Below are 19,783 nucleotides of genomic sequence, written 5' to 3' on the forward strand. Positions count from 1 at the left end.
CAATCTAACAATCCTGATCTATTATAATACACAGGTATCACATGGGCGGGATGAGTTGTATTACACGCCTGCTCTGCGCATCTTCTTTGCTAAACACAGTTTTATGACTATGACAATGACCATTGCTTTGGGGCTGGTAGCTTTTTTGGAACAGAGCAACAAGAACAGCCAAAGATACTCTGACTCTTCAGCCCTCCCCCCTCCCCATGCTTCAATAAGAGTGATTCATAGTTTCTCTAAACCAGGTTCAATTATGAGATCTGGCATCCCCAGCGTTAGCTTTTGATGCATCATTGCTTGATATTTTAATTGGCATTAGTGGGGCATAAGCCCTTCTGGTAGCCTAGGTCCTATTTAAAAAACAACAAAAAATCTTGTTAGTAAAGAAAAATGAAAAACTCCATACAAGGGTAACAGCTATACAAGAAAAGCAAGAGAACTAAAAGGCTTTGGTTAGAAAATTAAAGTTGTTTGCCATGGCTTGATGGCTTAATCAGTCGATCAATACTGTTCACAGGGCAGGCACGGAAAGAGCTGCGAGTTGTGATGAAAAATGTATGAGGGGACAAGGGAGACCTGGGAGTAGAAAATTAAAAACTCAGCCTGTTACATTTGTCCAATATCGGCAGAAAAATTAAAGTGGTTTGGGTGTGTGCATGCTGGGAGAGAAGAGGAGAGCTGGCTGCAATATGTACTGAATATCTGCTAAGGGGTCCCTTCCTGAGAGAAGCTCTCACATTAATTACAGTTGCTTTCTTAGAGAAAAGATGGATTTTGTAACCTTTAAAATTTACAAGCTACATGGTAGTAGGAGTGGGGTTTGCACATTAGACAGAAAGGGTGATCTCTTCACATCAGGCATCTTATCAAAGGCTTAACAGCCGTGTGCTCTGACCTGGGGTAAAGTGATATTGAGGCAACAACAGGCATCATGGGGCAGTGTGTTTTCTTTGCAGTATCAGGTTAGACTAATGTATCAGTGTACTGTAGTCTGAATGCTGGAACAATACAGCTTCATAACACACAACCTGCCTTACCTTCTGATCCACCAAAGAAAGCCATTGGAGCAGTGTTATTTGATAGCATAGGTAATTTCCACTTCTCTCTCACTCCCATTGCTGAATTTGACTACCACCCCATTCTACGATGCAATTTGCCTTGCTGAAATAAGGTACCATGAAATATGCAGTTCTGACTTCTCTCCAACACTAAATATAGGGGGAAATGGCCAACCATTCCTCAGGAGACATGTTCATAATCATTTGCCTTAAATAATTTGAATGGTTTTGTGAAGGATGCAACAAACTCAGATTGTGATAAAATGCAAAGTTACCCAAACTGCAAAAAAGCCACATCCTGCTGCCCATCTCTTTACCTAAGACTGAATAAGGAGAGCAACGTTCATTGCCTAAGGAATAAGGTTGGTAGGTATAACAGTGAAAGCTTTCCACCATAAGAATGTAGTTTTCATTAAAGTTGACCTGAGGCTTTAATTCCTCAAAATTCAAAACCCAAAATTAGTTTCTCCTTGGCTTAGGGAATGCATGACCCAGTGATTAGCAGCAGGTGAACAAAGAACAATCCAAAGTTTTAGGGGCAAATTCTGAGGTAAGATTAAATGAAGTCTAACCTATTGTAATTTTTTCAGTCCATCAGTTCATAAGTTGGACCAATTTAGACACAGTTATATCCCATTCCCCCTTAAAGCAAATATTATAACCCTTACACTTCACCTCTGGAACTGGCTTTGTATTTCTTTCCCCTGAGCCTCATCAACAAGACACGATTTGCCAGGGACTATAGTAGACCTTTCTGTATGGGAGAACATTCCCATCTACCTGGGACTTTTTGAAGGACTTACGTAAACTGAATTTGCATTACATGTCCACAAGCAAGACAATTATTCTCCTGTTCAGGTACCTACACTGAAATTTTCTGACTCGGCACCAGGATAGCCAGTTACAAGCTTAAAATTTCAAACTCAATTAACATACAGACTGGCTGAATCAGTTTTCTGCAACTTATTATCTGTAAGTGTCAATATGTTATTTCACGTGTGATTTTCCTGTGAACTTTGAGGTTGCTTTCTACACCATTATCCAAGTATAAACAAAATGGAATAGACAGAAGCCTCCAAAGCCTGCTGAAAAGTGCTGTCAACCATAGCATGACCTTTTGGGGTTTTTAAAAAAAAGAAAAAGCTGACAGCATAAGAAAATTAAGTCCTCTAAATTATTCACAGGCCGGGTGCAGGATGGCAAGACCACTTACCATATTACAATATTCACTCTCATCTGGGATGCACATATCGTTCTGTCCTGTATGACCTTTGCACCCAGAATGCTAGATGGGTCAAATAGTAGCAAGTGAGCAGGAATATGTGCAATGGGACCAGTTTTCACCAAGCAAGTCAACTTTACTTGCATTGACAGAGTCTTTAAATCCAATTTGGCAATATTGTGTTTGGGGTCACTTGTAGAGTTTTAAAAAATTAAAAAGCGAGGTAAGATATATAAAATTTCACTCCTACTTATCAACATAATCAAATGTATAGTCACACCTCGCAAACTTAAAATAGTAGGATCACACACGAGTATCTTTTTTGAAGCGTCTGTCTCCTCTCTCTCTAAGCTGGGCTGGCTAAAAAAGTTCCAGATATAGAATCACACCTGGAATTCTTAAATTCTGAACAAAGTCCCTGTTTTAGCATTAACGCTGAAACATCAGTATTTAGTCCTTCACATTAGCAACAGGATGTAAGGATGTTTCACTCAGTACCATAACTATATACAATGACAGCTAGAGCAAGTTGCAACATCTCCGTTTTTCAGTTTCTGTACCTATTTAAATAATAGCATCTTGCACAGCTGGACTGTAGACTTAATCCAATGATATCAGAAGAGTGCTTTAAGCTCTTTACATAAAATGGACTATGTGCAATATCTTACTGAACATAGCCACCAAGAGGAGGTAACTTTACTCAACAGTCTTCTCTAAAAACACAGTCCTCAGAAAGAAACTTCTCACTTTTCAGCAAGAGGCACTCTCCACACAACTGTAGGGGCTACAAAAATAAGTTTGCACCATTAGGATTCAACATCAAATCTGCTGAAAAATAAACAATTAACAGAGTGAGAGCCTTTCCATAGCCCTCCCCCTACTGGCTTCATTAGGTTTGAGAAGGTAATAAAGGTACACTAAAGGGAAACACAGCGAAATGACTGATAGGGACAGGGACAGATACAATCTATGATCGTCCACAAAAGCATGAGAGGCTACCTACACTCAATCAGCATTTATTTGCAACAACCCCACCTTGAGTATGTGTCTGCACTACAGAAGCTGTGCTTAAAGCCTAAATTTATTTTACAACTTCCAATACTAAAATGGGGCAAATGAATTAGACACACTGTGACTGCTCACCACATATTTTCTAATCGCTCAACACCCGCAGATTTTGTTAACATTTTTCATTACAATTTTAGTAAAGGGAAACATCTGTTTCCTCTCTCAAAAAGTACAATCCATCTTCCAAGCTGCCACATGCCTTTGAAATTTCATGTTTATCAACACTATACTCTCTTCCAGAATAAGAGCAGCACAAAGAACCATCCTTGCAAAGAAAAAAATTCTAATAGCACTGTTTTTTAATTATTCCAGGTTTTTAAAAAGTCAAAAACTCTGAAACACACACAAAATGAACCTAAATTGTGTTACAGAGTAACAAAGTAAATGACACGTACTTTTTTTAATACAAAGTTATTTATAGTTCACTAAAAATAAGTTTGCCTCCATTGTGAATTCTGTAGCAAAATGTACATTGTACATGGATATTCTCATTAAAATACCAGTTATTCATGACAATGACTACAACTGACAGTTCCCAGAGAATGGACTTCAGCACGAACACCCCAATATGACCACATATGATGTGCCTATAACAGTAGCTTTTTCCCACCTTTTCCCTTGTGCATTAATTTAAGTAAAAATAAAATAAAATAAAATAAAAGCCTCATTAGTACCTTGGACAGAGACTTATTTTTTAATGGCCAAATGCATAGTGCTGCTTTACTACTCAGTAAGAAAACTTCACTAAAGGAGGGAATGGTGCATATTAATGTTCAGAAAGGGAATCAACTAATGAACCATCAGCATTCTTCAGAGCTCATCTGAAGGCCTGTTCTGTCCATAAGTCCCATTCGCTTGCCTTCTTGCAAGACAGTGACTGGGTCGGGCTACTACTGCCTGCAAGTGTCATGAAAAGCCTCAAGCGTTCGGAAATCTCTCCACGTAGGTGGAAGGCCATCCTGCAAAAACTTTCCACAGCGTTGGCATGGAGCCTGGAACAGCTTTATGTAACTTCTTAACCAGGTCTAAAAAGAAAAGCATAAAGAGAAATTAAACAAACTGGATATGGATGCTCCCCAATGTTATCATTCCTGTCAAACAAAATGATACTGAGGATCAAGAACGTACCTTGGCTTGGGCCCAGCAAGATATACAGTGATTTTATGGAAATGGAAGCATGCAGAAAACCACAAGGTCACAAGACAGCTGATTTTCCATTTTGCTGGAGTCCCTACTCTCTCTCTCATTAAGCAACTTTGTTATCAGAAATTCACCCTGTGAGAAGAAGTTATTTGTAGCTAAAGGGTCACCATGGACAACCAATGCTCCTCTTGTTCCAACTGACATAGGATTATGCTCGATCATTCTCTGATACTTGTGCCCTGGTAAACTGGATATTGGTTTCTTTCTTCCTGTTATTCCTTTACCACACCTCTGCTGTAGTCACAGTGCAGAAACCTGAACTCTTAATAGATGAAGATAACTTGATGTGAAAAGTCATATACTGTAACTAATTTTCTTTCTAATGTGGTTTGAAGATAGTACTTATTGGTCATAAAAATACTATAAAATCTTATATTTGATGACACTGCTACAAAAGAAAAAATGTTGTCAAGTGATAAACAACAAATAACAGCTTAAAATATTCCCAAGTAAAGGTTCTCTCTCTTAACCGGGTTGTCATAGATAAGAATGAGCATTACATAACTCAATTCCAAACTCAAGGAGATATACAACTAAAAAACTCAAGACAAGCAGATTCACACTGTGAAGGATTCACATGAATCTTGTCATTTAAAGTCCTACTGAATTACATCAATAAGAGAAAATTGTTCTCTGAAGAAGAGGTCAAGTGAATTTATTGAAACAAATCCTTGCATCTTCATCAGAGCCTTCTCTATAGCAGCAGAATCTAAGGCAGTCAATAACTTTCCTCAAAAAGAACTAGATCATCTCTGGGTTTAGCAATAACTGTAGGGATATGGGCAACAGAATACTACAGGTAAGCTGCTGCTACTTACTTCAACCCTGTAGGACTTAGCTTGCACCACAGAAAATAAAATTTTCTGAACCATTATATAGAAATAAGTAAATGAAGTTGAATTGTACACTTAAGAAACACCTTTTGAAAGAAAAATAATGTACTTCATTACATCCTGGCAAATGGACTGAACACCTGACATGTAAAAGGACCGACACATTGATATTGTGATGAGCTTGTGTTCTTGCTTTGTTGAAGTTTTTGGTAGCTTTTTATCAAATCAATATGACCAGTCCACAGCACAGGCAAATGTGCTACCAGTTCTCAAAACATTAATTTTCAGGTACATCCTGCAACATGGATTGGACCAATAAGGCCTACTTCTGCCATTTTGCAGCTGAAGACTTTTATTGTAAGATGCTCCCTAATAGAAAAGTGCTGTACACAAGTATTTTAGCTTGGTGGCTATTTTATAAATTAATTAAATAAATGCAACAGGTAAATAGTTCAACTGTTTTGAAATCAGACTTCTAATAACTGGAACATGAAAGAGCAATTTACAACTTCCCACATGGGAATCTTTAAGTTTTCTCCAGAAGTGGTGGAGACTGGTGGTAGACAAAGCAAATCGGATCCTAATTTTAAAAAATGCCCATGTCTCTATCACTTGTTCTGGACAGTTATAAAAAAGTTGAAATAAATTTTATGAGCCGTGAAAGTGTTTCTTCGACAGTAGGTGGGGTAGATTGAGCCCTAGCTGTTTTCCACTGCCAAACTATATCCTGCCAGAAGGAGTACTGAATAAGGAACCATTGTTCTTACTTACCACACAGCAGTATAGTTTATACAGAAATCTGTTTTTACAAACAAAATTATAAATATATTCAAAGTTTGTATGTGGTGAATACTGAGACATAGATTGTTTTAAATAAAATTAGGTAATTCTTAATAAATAGTACTACTTAATAATTCAGAATAAATCTTTCTGGTGAAACTGTGGGACAGGTTTGTGTGTGTGCGCGCATGCGCACGAGTGCACACTTTTCCCCTCTTGATTCTGAGAGCTAGTCTGTGCCAGCCGTGGCAAGAATTATACCAGAGTTGTGTGGTCCCTGAGGAACCACGTATGAGATGAAGACTGATGTAGCAAAGTGGAGTGCCAGCCAGCCTGCCCCCTACCAACATGTCCTCTCCCACCCCTCAATGTGCACTCCATGCCAGATGGCACGGTTGGTAAAAGACATGGCTCTGCTGGTTTTACGCCAGTTAGGGGTTCTCCTCAAATGGGAATTCTCAGCTGGCCAACGACAGCCAGAATCCAGCTCTTTTACATTGCCTGAGTCCAAAGGGGACAGATCATAACTGAGAATCTGGCCTCATTTTCATGTTAGTTTCAGAACTGACCCCAGACCAGCTTCACAGATAAGATTTAGCAAGCAAACATTGAGAGCTATAATGAGTTATACAGTTGCATATACAGGAATCTTCCAATACCATCCATCCCAGTGTACTGAAAACGGCACTATTTACTTCAAAGAGTATTAATTACAAATAACATTGGCTACCTTCTTCAGTTGTGAGACCTGAGGGAATTTAGTAAATAATTATTTTTAACCACTTTAAATATGGGAAATTACTCTGTGTAACAAACTGCCTGGTATCAATCATGCTCACCAGGCTGAAGTCCAGCTGGAAGAATTTCTTTTAAAATAAGCTTACCATGAAGGATCTGACCACCACATCTGGCATCTGGGGCAGCTGGTAATGCAATAAAGCAGTGGTTGCATGATCTGTCACCTGTGCCACAGACAGAAGGGAAAGACCTCCTTATTAATTCATTATTTCAGGCAAAGATGTGTTACTTTAAATAGAAACAGCATAATATCTCAAAGGGAAGATGTGAAGAAAGAATTACATGACACCCAAGATATTCAGATAGCAACACAAAGATGTTTGTGTGGCTTTCTCAAATATAGTCCCATTCTTTAGCTCTCTACACAAGAGAATTCATTAAGACACAAATGTAATTAGTGTTTTCATATGCAAACACTAAAAACTAAAAGCACCTTTAAAATGCAATAACATGGTAATAGCTAATAATATAGGGAGGAAACATGGTTTAAGTCATTAAAGAAGGGGTCTGTAAGCCAGGAGAAATAGGTTCTAGTCCCAATTCTGCTAATGACTCACTGAATGACACTGGGCAAGTCACTTAATTTTTCTATGCCTTAGTTTACTGACCCACCTTTGTAAGGCACTTTGAGATCCTTAGGTGGAAAGCACTATAGAGGTTTTCTATATAACTTATGATAGGCAGAAATCTCGAGAAAATAACAGTGTAATATTCAAAACAAGAGCTACATCAAGGAATTCACTTAATTTGTAGTTTAGCCTTCTACAGTGAAGAAGAGTAGAATAATACCCTCTTGGCTGTGGCTCTGCAAGGGAAACCCAGTGTAGCACTACAGAGTCATTAACAAGCTGAACCACTAGCAAACAGCTTCAGAGGAAAATCTTAAGTGTTCTCTTCTTTATAGGCCAACATTTCCTTTTTGCCATTTTTCCTAAGTTTTATGTTCCCTTAAGTCATGTTGATTTACTCTGTGGAGGAAAAGATCCACTGTGATAAAGCAGAGAACTCACTAATGTTATTCATACACAAACAATTTTCCCTTTTCTGGATGAGGAAAATTATTTTCAAGTTTTAATTCCAAATGTAAGTTGTCTAGGTAGACAGACAATCTTGTGGGAAAAGGAGTGGAAGCCTCTTAAAAGTCAAGCTATTTTATACTATTTTAAAAAATGATTCCACTCTTCCCCACAAAGATTTCATATTTGACAGGATTATTTATCTGTATAGTACCACATTTTAATGGAAAAATGGATACCCTCTTCTAACAGGAAAAAAAGAAAACATAATTCTTAAAGTCCCATTTAAGGTTGTTTATGTCAAACCGATACAGATTTAGCACTCTTCTTGGTCTCCTCTGTAACCAAGAATCTACATATATGTTCAGGGTCTACTTACCAATTTACATAGGGAGAAGGTTTCTGATAGCAGGGGGCTTTTTAATCTACCAGACAAAGTCCTGACAAGAGCCAATGGCTGGAAGTTGAAGCCAGACATATTCAGACTGAAAATAAGGTGCATTTTGGTTTGACAGTGCTGGTACTTAACCATTGGAACAATTTACCATGGCTGTGGTAGACACTATCACTGAAGTCTTTACATCAAGGCTGAGGGGCTTTCTAAAAGATATGCTATAGTTCAACCACCAGTTATGGGCTTGATGCAGGAATTATTGGTGGAATTCTCCTGCTTATGTTATATAAGAAGTCAAACTGATCCCTTATGACCTTAAAAATCTAAGATTAGATCTTATGGTGCTTACTAGTATCACCCTGGATATAAGAATATCAAATTATATCATTGTCCTGTGGTTAGTTGTGTTCTTGTAGCTTTTTCAAGAAAGAGACAAGCTCCTCTCTAATTCACACAGTGCAGTTGGTTGCTTCAAACTTCCTATACTGATAGTTGGACCAACGTAGCCTATTCTTCATCAAGCTCCATTTTAAAGCATATTTAACTTAATTTAAACTAATACCATGAAAAATACTAATTTATTTGGGCCAGATTCTGCCATCAATTATTCATGTAGACTAATACATTATTCTGAAAATAACCCCATTGATTAAAAAGGTAACTACTTATGGAGTAAATTGCTGCTGATTGTGAATAAGATTATCTTAAGGGCAGGGACTATGTTTTCACACAAGTGTGTACTGTGCAGAACACAATGAGGCCCTGACCCTAACTGGGGTCTTTGGGACCTACCACAATATAATGATAATTAGCAATAAAATAGTTAATTGTTAATAATGAACAATAGTAATTTACAGCTTCCTAACTTAAACCAGTCAGTCATTTCTTTAATTAAATCTCATGGATTATGTTAACCTCTTCACACTTCAAATCCTACTAGCTATTTTATTTTTTTTAAGATAGCTCTTAGATTTATAGGACAGTACCAGACTTTAAAAAAACAGGCAGTTCTAAAGATGTTTATGAATAACAGTTCCCCTTCTGCTGATATTTCTACCTCTAACGAACAGTGTTTTTCCCCTGAAAAACAAAGTTGTTTTCTCTCAGCATTGAAGATGTGGGAAAAGTTGCTTGAAGAGAAATATTGCCATTAACAAATTCAAATTCACTGGCTATTTTGGCATAGCTGCACATATGCTGTTCCTATTGTGATGTAAAGCTAATGAGATTCCACAGGGAGATAAAAGCCATCCCAGCACTGCTGGAACACTAATAATGTTTTCTGAACAAAAAGGAGGCGATTCATACCATAAGCAAATGCTGATAAAGAAAAAAGATGCTTCTAAAAAGATCAAAGTGGGTGTCAAACTTTGGGAAGAGGAAAGGGGGAATAACACCCCACAAAAGTAGCAACAAACATTGTGATGCTGAACAGAGCAAAAAAAAAAAAGATGCAAAAATGTCAAACTGTCTAGCGGGTGGGGGACCAAACAAAACCCAACAAAACAGAGATGAAGAGACAAAGCGCAAACTGTCCAAGATTAAAAAAAATTAAAAAGGAAGGTAAGAGATCAATACAGAAGGCTTTACTAATGGAAATATCATTTCATGTCAAACCAAAGTTAATAGCACATGCACCAGCTCATTTTGGGTTTATTTTTTCTTCCATTCAAGTTGGAGTTGCAAGATAATTTATTTTGTGTGTTGAACGACATTTTGTATATACAAGACTTGTTTTATTAACTTATCTTTTATAGTTATCTCTTCTCTACACCATCTCAACATTTCTGTTCCCCTCACCTGTCCCCTTTTTTCCTGATTAGGTTTGTCCTCTAGTACACAAACTGATTAGACTACTACTACTTTGAGTTGCAGAAAAAAACTTTTCCAAGAAATTTTGCAAAAAAAAGCTTCAATTGTCACAATTTATCTTCTGGAAAATACCTGCGAGTTTTTCCAAATAAAATGCAAAATACGCTATTGAAGTTAAAGACAAGTTTTGCTAAATGAAATATTTATCATTTAACCAGACACATTCACATTTTACAGCAGAGCCTCAAAGAAAAAAAGGACTCCAGTTGCAATAAAAAATTGACTGGTAGAGACGTGCTCTTGGGTCCTGTCTTCTGAATGAACTTACATTTCTACTGGACTGGATGAGCAGATTTTGGTTTATCAAAATACGATTGTGTTTAGATTTTAATAGAATCACTTTCCCTCTTGTTAGCAGTTATTTCGATTGATCTCTGGCACCAAATTTAACATTTGTTTGTTCATTTCTGCTTATAAAACTGCTTATAAATGTAAACTGCTTGAATGCATATCTTTCTTCCAGTCTAGAGAGATGCCTGCATTCTGAGTTCAAACCGCAGATCACCAGGCTTCTGTTGGATCAAACCTAATCTTTAACATGACTTTATGGGAAAGAAATTTTCAATACTTTTTCTCTAAGAATAACAATTAGGTCCCAGTAAGTGAGTAGAATAGTCTGGGTATGTTCACTCTGAGAAGCTACATGCTGAGCCCACATTGCTGCTCAGCAGTAGAGTGAAAAGGCAGGTACTCCTTAGTTCCTTATCGCATCTGACGGCTCAGCTCGTTAGCTTGGTAAGGTTATAAATAGCTCATAAGATTAACACACAGCGATAGCAACAAACAGAAGTCTTGCTGTTTGCCTGAACCAACCCATCCTCAGCCTGTCTCCAAAATTTCTTATCCACTCAATGGTACTATAAAAGGCAGTAGTATATTATTATTCCTGGAGGTTTCACTTTTCAGAAGTGGACAGTATCCAGGAATGACAAAATATTAGAATTTCCAGTGTTGCAGATTCATTTAAAAAGTCTTGTTTATGGGTGGGCCAGGGTAAATGAGTGCTTCCAAAATTGTGACAAAAAATACAAAGGTAGGGGTGTTACTTTGCACTATTATGAAGGGAACCTATTAAATAGTCTGGTTTCTTACTATTGAGGCTGACAGGGGCTTAAAGAACTAATAACACAGGATATTAGACTATAGGAATTGCTATACTGGTTTATACCAGTTGTTCCTCTGTTCTAGCATCCTGTCTCAGAGTGGCCAGTAACAGAGGTTTCAAAGGTACATGTAAAATCCCTGTAGTGGATATAATTTTTTAACCTAGAGGTTGCCTTATGACCTCAAACATAATAGCTGACATCCCAATCTAATGTATCTGTGAATGTTCTCAAAATCCATATAAGTGTCTATTGTTTTAAAATCCTACTAAGCTCTTGTCTTCCATGAGATACGGTAGCAATGAGTTCCATAGGTTAATTATGTCCTGTGTAAAAAACATTCTTTTATCAGTTTTTAATGTGCTGCCTTTCAATTTAATGTAATGCCCCTTTGCTCTTATTGAAAAGAGTAAAGAAGAATACTTAGAGATGAATGAGAGGCAAACAGCTCCTATCTTCTCAATTTCTCTTTCAGGAAAAAGCCTGAGAATCCCATAAAATAGTGGAGCAAAAGCACTTTGGTGAGGTCACAAAACACAGCAAAGAAGAAATAATGTATTCATACATAAGCTTTAGGGCTATCAAATGATTTTTAAAAATCACGATTAATTGTGAGATTAAAAAACAATCGCGATTAATCGCAGTTTTAATTGCACTGTTAAATACGAGAATACTATTTATTTAAATATTTTGGATGTTTTCTACATTTTCAAATATATTGATTTCAATTACAATACAGAATACAAAAATTGTACAGTGCTCACTTTATATTATTTATTACAAATATTTCCACTGTAAAAAAGAAAAAAAGATAGTATTTTGCTATTCACCTCATACAATTACTGTAATGCAATCTTCTTATCGTGAAAGTGCAACTTACAAATGTAGAATTATTATATTTTATATAACTGCACTCAAAAACAAAACAATGTAAAACTTTAGAGCCTATAAGTCCATTCAGTCCTACTTCTTGTTCAGCCAATTGCTCAGATAAACAAGTTTGTTTACATTTGCAGGAGATACAGCTTCCTACTTCTTATTTACAATGGGTATGTCTACACTGGAAACTTCAAAGCGCTGCCACAGGAACTCTCCCATGGCAGTGCTTTGAAGTGTGAGTGTGATCACGTGTGAGCACTGGGAGAGAGCTCTCCTGGTAATCCACCTCCACGAGGGGATTAGCTCCAAGCACTGGGAGCATGGCTCCCAGTGCTCAAAGCCTGTCTACACTAGCGCTGTATGTGCTCAGACTTGCTGTGCTCAGGGGGGTGATTTTTCACCCCCCCTGAGCCAGCAAGTTAGAGCGCTATGAAATGTAAGTGTAGACAAGCCCAATGTCACCTGAAAGTCAGAAGAGGCATTCGCATGGCTCTGTTGTATCTGGCGTCACAAGATATTTACATGCCAGATGTGCACGGAGTTCAGTCACAAATGTAATTAATTAATTACTTTTTTAAACAAGCATCATCATCATGGAAGGATGTCCTCTAGAATGGTGGCTGAAGAATGAAGGGGCATACAAATGTTTAGCATATCTGGCACATAAATACCTTGCAACACTGGCTACAAAAGTGTTTTGTTTTTGAGTGCAGTTATGTAACAACAACAAAAACCTACATTTGAAAGTTGCATTTTCACGATAAAGAGATTGCACTATAGTACTTGTATGAGGTAAACTGCAAAATACTATTTCTTTTATCTTTTTTACAGTGCAAATATTTGCCATCAAAAATAATATTAAATGAGCACTGTACACATTGTATTCTGTGTTGTAATTGAAATCAATATATTTAAAAATGAAGAAAACATCCAAAATATTGATAATAAATTTAAATTGGTATTCTATTATTGTTTAACAGGGTGATTAAAACTGCGATTAATCATGATTAATTTTTTAAATCGAGTTAATTTGTTTTGAGTTAATTGCTTGAGTTAACTGCAATTAATTGACAGCCCCAATAAGCTAGCAACTCAGGTTTTGACATAGCTCACATGCATATGCTCTGTAAGAAATGGGCCTGGAAATATTGAGCTTGGAGGAGAGAAAGACCACTTCATCATGGAACCACAGAGCCTTGAGGCTCAGAGAAATCCAGGAAGGAATGAGAGATGGTATGCAGGCAGCTCTCAATAAGAAAAACATAACAAATGATTGAAGTTTCTTAAGGAACTGCTTCCTCAATATAGCATGGTAGGATACAGGAGTTTTCCTGAGGGTAGGGTTTGGTGGCTGTGTCCAAAACCTCTGGAAACCAGAAATATTTAATCTGCTTGGTTTTCTTATTTGGACTTGATCAGACATTTAATCATTGTTTAACCAGCTACTTAAATATAACCAAGTACTGATCATGCAAGCAAGCAATCAGCTAGGTGACCCTCGAACAGTCCATCTCCTCTCTTTGAGCAGTAGTCCAGTATTCAGCTCATGCATGCATTCATCCCACACATTGTTTTATTCAGATATTATTGACAAGAATACATCTTCATACATTACAACACTTGTGTGTCCTTGTAATGGTGACAATTGAACTTCATTAGTTTGGGACTGCAAACCTCTTAGACAAAGACCCGGATGCACAGCAAGAAATGCAAATAGCATCAGGCATTGTCAATTATGTACTACTGTCTCCCCTCCCTGAAAGAAAATAGCATTTGAAATTTTGGAGAAATAGAACCCCGACCCTACAATATACAAGACTACTCAAAGCACTCTTTTGTGGAAGCCATGTTTTATTTCATATGTTCAGTTCTCCTGTGGTTGCATCTTGCTTGTCTTGTTCTTGCAGGATTTTGTACACTGTAATTTTTAGACTGTGGTTATTTCCTTACATTACAAACAGCTTGTTGAATAAAAGATAGAAGCATGATTTGCCTTATAAAACATGTACATATGCATTCAGGTCTACACACTCTATTTTATCATCTATAATGTCTTTCTACCTCTAGATATTTGAGAGATCATGACTAACTACACAAAGGAAAAAGCTAAGCAACTGTTTAACAATTAACCAGACAATACTGGAACTAGCTTGTTTGCTGGTTTCGCCAACTATCTTTTAAATCTCTTGAAGCTTGGGTTCAAATGTAGGTAGGATCTCAAAGAAGAAATCTAAAGGATTGTTTAGTCCCAGCTGTACATGTGAAACCATCATACAACCAACTTGCAGTCTGACTACTGTGAATCTCTGGTTAGGGGTAACCCACTATTAGGCTACCAGGTGTGCTGTAGGTCAAGACTGAATTGGCAGGAATACATGTGAGTTTACATGGTGCCTATGGATCACATAGCTAATTGGTGTGTGGTGGGGAGGGGAAGAGAAAGAATAAATTACATTAGACAGAGAAACTATATCTTGTTACTGAAGGGCTCAACTAATAGTTAAGGGTAGAAGTTAGCTACTGGTAGAGCATTTCATTCACTATGCTACAATAGAAACAACTATACCAGGGGTGGCCAACCTGTGGCTCTGGAGCCATGTGCAGCTCTTCGGCAGTTAATATGCGGCTCCTTGTATAGGCACCAACTCCAGGGCTGGAGCTACAGGTGCCAACTTTCCAATGTGCCGGGGAGTGCTCACTACTCAACCCCTGGCTCCGCCACTGGCCCTACCCCCCACTCCACCCTTTCACGCCCCTTCCCCATAGCCTGCTATGCCCTCCCGCTCCAAGCCTACTGCATGCCACAAAACAGCTGATTGGGAGGTGAGGGGAGGCACTGATCGGTGGGGCTGCCGGTGGGTGGGAGGTGTTGGGAGCGGGGAGCTGATGGGGGCTGCTGACGTATTACTGTGGCTCTTTGGCAATGTACATTTTTTTCTTCTACTTTCTCTCTGAATGGGAAGCTATGAAGCTTGCTCCAGTCACTACAATATTTTCCTTCAGTTAAGCTACTTGGCATGCCACACCCCTCACCTCTATTTTTCAGATTTCACAGCAAAATTTAAACACAGTAAATATTTCTAAATTTCTTGTCTTATTCCTCCTCTTATGTTACTGAATGAAGACATGTGAGGTGTTAAAATAGGGAGGTTAAATATCAGAACAGAACAAAACTCAGCACCTGCCGAGTTTGAACGTCAGAAAAATATGGAAACACGTAAACCTTTTCTTTATTGTTTGTGGTTTTGCCCTTTCAAATATTCCCCCCTTATTTTTAAGTTCCATTCTCTGAGACTAACCCTGCTGGTAGGTTCGGTGGCTATGAAAGCTTATTCACCCCAGGACGAAGTTCAAAAAGTCTCCAGGGAACCTTCGTAAATGGCTGTACATTTTAGCACTAATGGGCCCACTGGGAGTTCTCCCCCTTGGTATTATACACACACACGAGTATCCTGTCTAATAAGGAGGAGAGAAAAGGCTTGCTGACACAGTCAACGGTTGCAAACAAAAGTCAGGACAAATTTAGCTTCATCTGACAGGGTTGGATAAAGGATCACAGGTCTCTGGTCCTTAACCTAGAAAGTCATGCTGCAGTCCTGTGAGAATTTGACAGGGTTTGCAGCTTCCATGAGCAGATATCTTGTGAGCTCCAGATGTTGTTATATTGTCATTGAAGAGAGTTTGGGAACTACGTTCAGCTTTTTAAAAATAAATGTCCCTGCCATTCAAAGGAATGATGGATTCTGCAGTGTTAAAGGAAACAGACACAGTCAAAGGGCTTCCCAGCCTCCTTGGTGGAAGTCATTGTTGCTCTTCTGAGAAGGTGAAAACAGAGCTATTTCCACAAAGGGTCAACACTGATTGCACAGAGAGAAAGATTTCATAGACATACAGATATGTTGTGACATGGGTAGACAGGTAGAAAAATTCAAAAAATGGTGGGAAAACATTTATTCTGGAGACTTAGGAGTGCCACAGTAAAACGTTTCTCCAACACTACTTTATCTGATACCCTTTAGCTCATGCTGCTATATCATTATTTCAATGTATTAAAAAAGAATTTGATGGGAGCATAACTTCATCAGAGAATAAAAAAGCAAAATCATAATAAGAGCTGAATATGCAGAACCAGAGCATTTTCCACCAACTGTTTAGAAATGTTGACTATATTTTTCATAGGTCCTAGTTTTAACTTATTTCCCTATTAGTGCACAGTTATAGGCTCTGCTACTGATTCTCAGGAAGAAATAATATCTTGCATTTCTATAATGCTTTTCATCCAAGGAACTCAAAGCAATGCATCCAAGATTCAGAGCTCCTGTGAGGTAGGAAAGTATAATCCCGATTTTAAACATAGGGAAACTGATCCACTGATTACTCGAGGTAGCGCAGTGAGTTAGTGGCAAAGCTGGGAACAGAACTCAAAAGCCCCTGATTAACAGACCCTTGCTCAAGCCATTAGCCAACACTTCCTCCCTCCAGCAACCATGTGCTTCTTATTTTAAACTAATCTGTTTTATATTATTTGATTAGTTTTCCTGGATAGGAATGATAAATAGTAATTTAATGTTCAGATAATTTAATTCTATTTCAATTATGAATGAAAAGTTGTAGATTATTTGCAATGAAAAATGAACATAAGAACAGCCATACTGCGTCAGACCAATGGTCCATCTAGCTGAGTATCCTCCCTTCCAATAGTGGCCAATGCCAGATGCCTCAGAGGGAATGAGCAGAACAGGCAATCAGTGAGTGATCCATCCCCTGTCATCCACTCCCAGCTTCTGGCAGTCAGACTAGGGACATCCAGAGCACGGGGTTGCACCCCTGACCATCTTGTCTAATAGCCATTGATGGACCTATCCTCCAGGAACTTACCTAATTCTTTTTTGAATCCAGTTATATTTTTGGCCTTATAACAAGTTCCACAAGTTAACTGTGTGTTGTGTGAAGAAGCACTTCCTTTTGTGTGTTTTAAACCTGCTTCCTATTAATTTCATTGGGTGACCCATAATTCTTGTGTTATGTGAAACAGTAAATACCACTTCCTTATTCACTTTCTCCTCACCAGTCATGATTTTATAGACCTCCAACATATCCCCCCTTAGTTGTCTCTTTTCCAAGCTGAAAAAATCCCAGTATTTAAGCTCTCCTCACAGGGAAACTGTTCCATACCCTTAATCATTTTTGTTGCCCTTCTCTGTACCTTTCCAATTCTAATACACCTCTACCCCGATATAACGCGACCCGATATAACATGAATTTGGATATAACGCAGTAAAGCAGCGCTCCAGGGGGGCCAGGCTGCGCACTCCGGCAGATCAAAGCAAGTTCGATATAATGCGGTTTCACCTATAACGCGGTAAGATTTTTTTGGCTCCTGAGGACAGCGTTATATCGGGGTAGAGGTGTGTATCTTTTTTGAGATGGGGAGACCAGAACTGCACGCAGTATTAAAGGTGTGGATTTATATGTCAATTTTGGTGGGTTTGCATATAAGATGTGCACTTGTGCTTTGAGTGCTGGGCAGAGAAACCAATAACTTATTTCCTATACAGCCCCTAGATAGATATGAGATGGTTAAAGTTTCTTTTCACTACTGATATGTATTCAAACCAGCACTCTACATATTTTATTGAATTTAACTCACTTAATATTTTAAAAGAAAATTTAGTGAGTTAAATGTGCTGCAATGACAATGCTAGAGAACAAAGATTTCCCATTACCCACAGGAGAGGAGTATGTGGGCAAAGGAAGTACAGGCTTCTCCCATACTTTCTCACCAAACTATCTCACTTCTGACCTGACAGGCCACCACCTAGTCGGGGAAGTGAAGTCCACCTAGATACTACTCTGATTATTGCCCTATAAATATCTTAGTTAGAAGCTAGGTAAAATTATAGGGCCAACTAGCATCCAGTGTGATGGTGGCTATTATGTGGATTCCTGACAAGTAGGAACTGTACTGAGACCTCCAACTTGCTTCACTAACTATTATGCAGCCATTGGGCTGGCTTCGAACTGGTGGCATACACTGTAAAAGACTTCCTCATCTTTTTACCAATTATATTTACAGTTTAGAATGAGTAGCTGATACTTCTACCCACTTGTCAAACTGATTGCACTAAGGTGAGAACTATTACTAAGTATGTCGGTTGGTCCCTTTTTAAAATATATTCTAAATTAAAACATCTAAGGAATGCCCATTATGATGATTTGCAATACATTTATGCCCAAAATGTGGTAGGCACTGTACAAACATATAGGAAGATGCAGCCTCTCTCTCATAAGATCAAAATGTAAAACACACATGGAGAATTTCAGAAGACATACTTAATTACAAAAACCTAAACCTGTTCCATTGCAATAATTACTTCAAAGCATTATTGATAAAGGATTATTAAGATTAATTCTGCACTAAATTACTTTCCACTGCATTCTTCTCTACCTGACATAGGAAAGAAAATATTTTTGTGGACAGAGAAGAATTAACAGATTAAAGAATTCTTTACCTGTGTCTAGAGTAAAGAAAGGCATTCTTTCTGCCTTAATACTAGTCAGGGAGGGACTGCTACATACCTCCCCAAAAGCTGTCCCCTTTGATCCTTCGCAGGTTAATATCATAGGTCAAAACTGTTTTTCTTTTGACTGCACATGAAATCCTGGGAGGGAATTTGGATTCTTGGAAACATTTATGCCCAAATACAGGTGATATATCTTTAGTTTTGACCCCTGCTTTTATGCCCTTTAGAGTCCATGACCCATAGTTGTTACATAAACTACAGAAGTAGATGAAAGGAATAAAATAGCTTGAGTCTTAAATTCCTTGAACTGTGGTTTAAATGTAATGAAATTGGAATTTAAAGCCAGTTCAGTCTGAACTTGCAACATTTTGGCCAGAGGTTTTCATAGAGAAATTTTATTTCACTTGCCTTGAAAGAAAAGAAAAAAAAGCACAATGTCTAAAAGTGTCTTTAAACTCTTGGCAGGTTTATACTTACTGGGCTTATTGTTGTCTTGTACCATTCTCACATTCATGGAATTACTTTAGTTTACAGGAGCATGAGAGGACAAGCAGGTCCAATAGTTAGCTTTATCGTAAAATTTTTAGACGTGCCCAAGTCCCACTGACTTATTAAAATTAAACCTCATGAAGAGGAATGTGTGGAATTTGTTTCAGATCAGTTTGAAAAAGGTGCTGTTGACTTCCCCCCCATAGAGGGTGCACCTTTTCCTTTAAACTGAGAAAAGTAAAAGAACAGATTTTTAGACTTAAACTACACTGTTACCTCGATATAACGCCACTCGATATTACACGAATTTGGATATAACGCGGTAAAGCAGTGCTCCGGGGGGGGGGGGGGGGGGCTGCGTATTCCGGTGGATCAAAGCAAGTTCAATATAACATGGTTTCACCTATAACGCAGTAAGATTTTTTGGCTCCCAAGGACAGCGTTATATCGAGGTAGAGGTGTACTTAGAAAGAATTAATCAAACTAAAGCTCAAAAGTGAATAAGTGAAAATGATTTCTCAGGCTAGAGAGGAGAAAGTCCCCG

The 19,783-nt window shown here is 38.1% G+C and overlaps 1 protein-coding gene across 5 annotated transcripts in view; it reads right to left on the reverse strand.

Annotated features, from left to right (window-relative positions):
• Positions 1–3,434: 3,434 nt before the first annotated feature.
• Positions 3,435–19,783, reverse strand: part of MED27 (mediator complex subunit 27) — a 156,027-nt gene continuing 139,678 nt past the window's right edge. Inside the window, exons 8-9 of one of the 5 annotated variants that reach the window (XM_039506798.1) lie at positions 7,049–7,126; positions 3,435–4,373 (exon numbers count right to left, since the gene is read on the reverse strand). In XM_039506798.1, coding sequence (XP_039362732.1) covers positions 4,239–4,373; positions 7,049–7,126 — 213 coding nt within the window. In that variant the 3' untranslated portion in view covers positions 3,435–4,238. Of the gene's footprint in view, positions 4,374–4,470; positions 4,624–7,048; positions 7,127–19,783 lie in introns of those variants that run through there. The other 4 variants (XM_039506802.1, XM_039506800.1, XM_039506799.1 and 1 more) reach the window with 4 other exon arrangements.

Source organism: Mauremys reevesii, linkage group 19 (assembly GCF_016161935.1).
Source record: "Mauremys reevesii isolate NIE-2019 linkage group 19, ASM1616193v1, whole genome shotgun sequence".
Lineage (NCBI taxonomy): Eukaryota > Metazoa > Chordata > Testudines > Geoemydidae > Mauremys > Mauremys reevesii.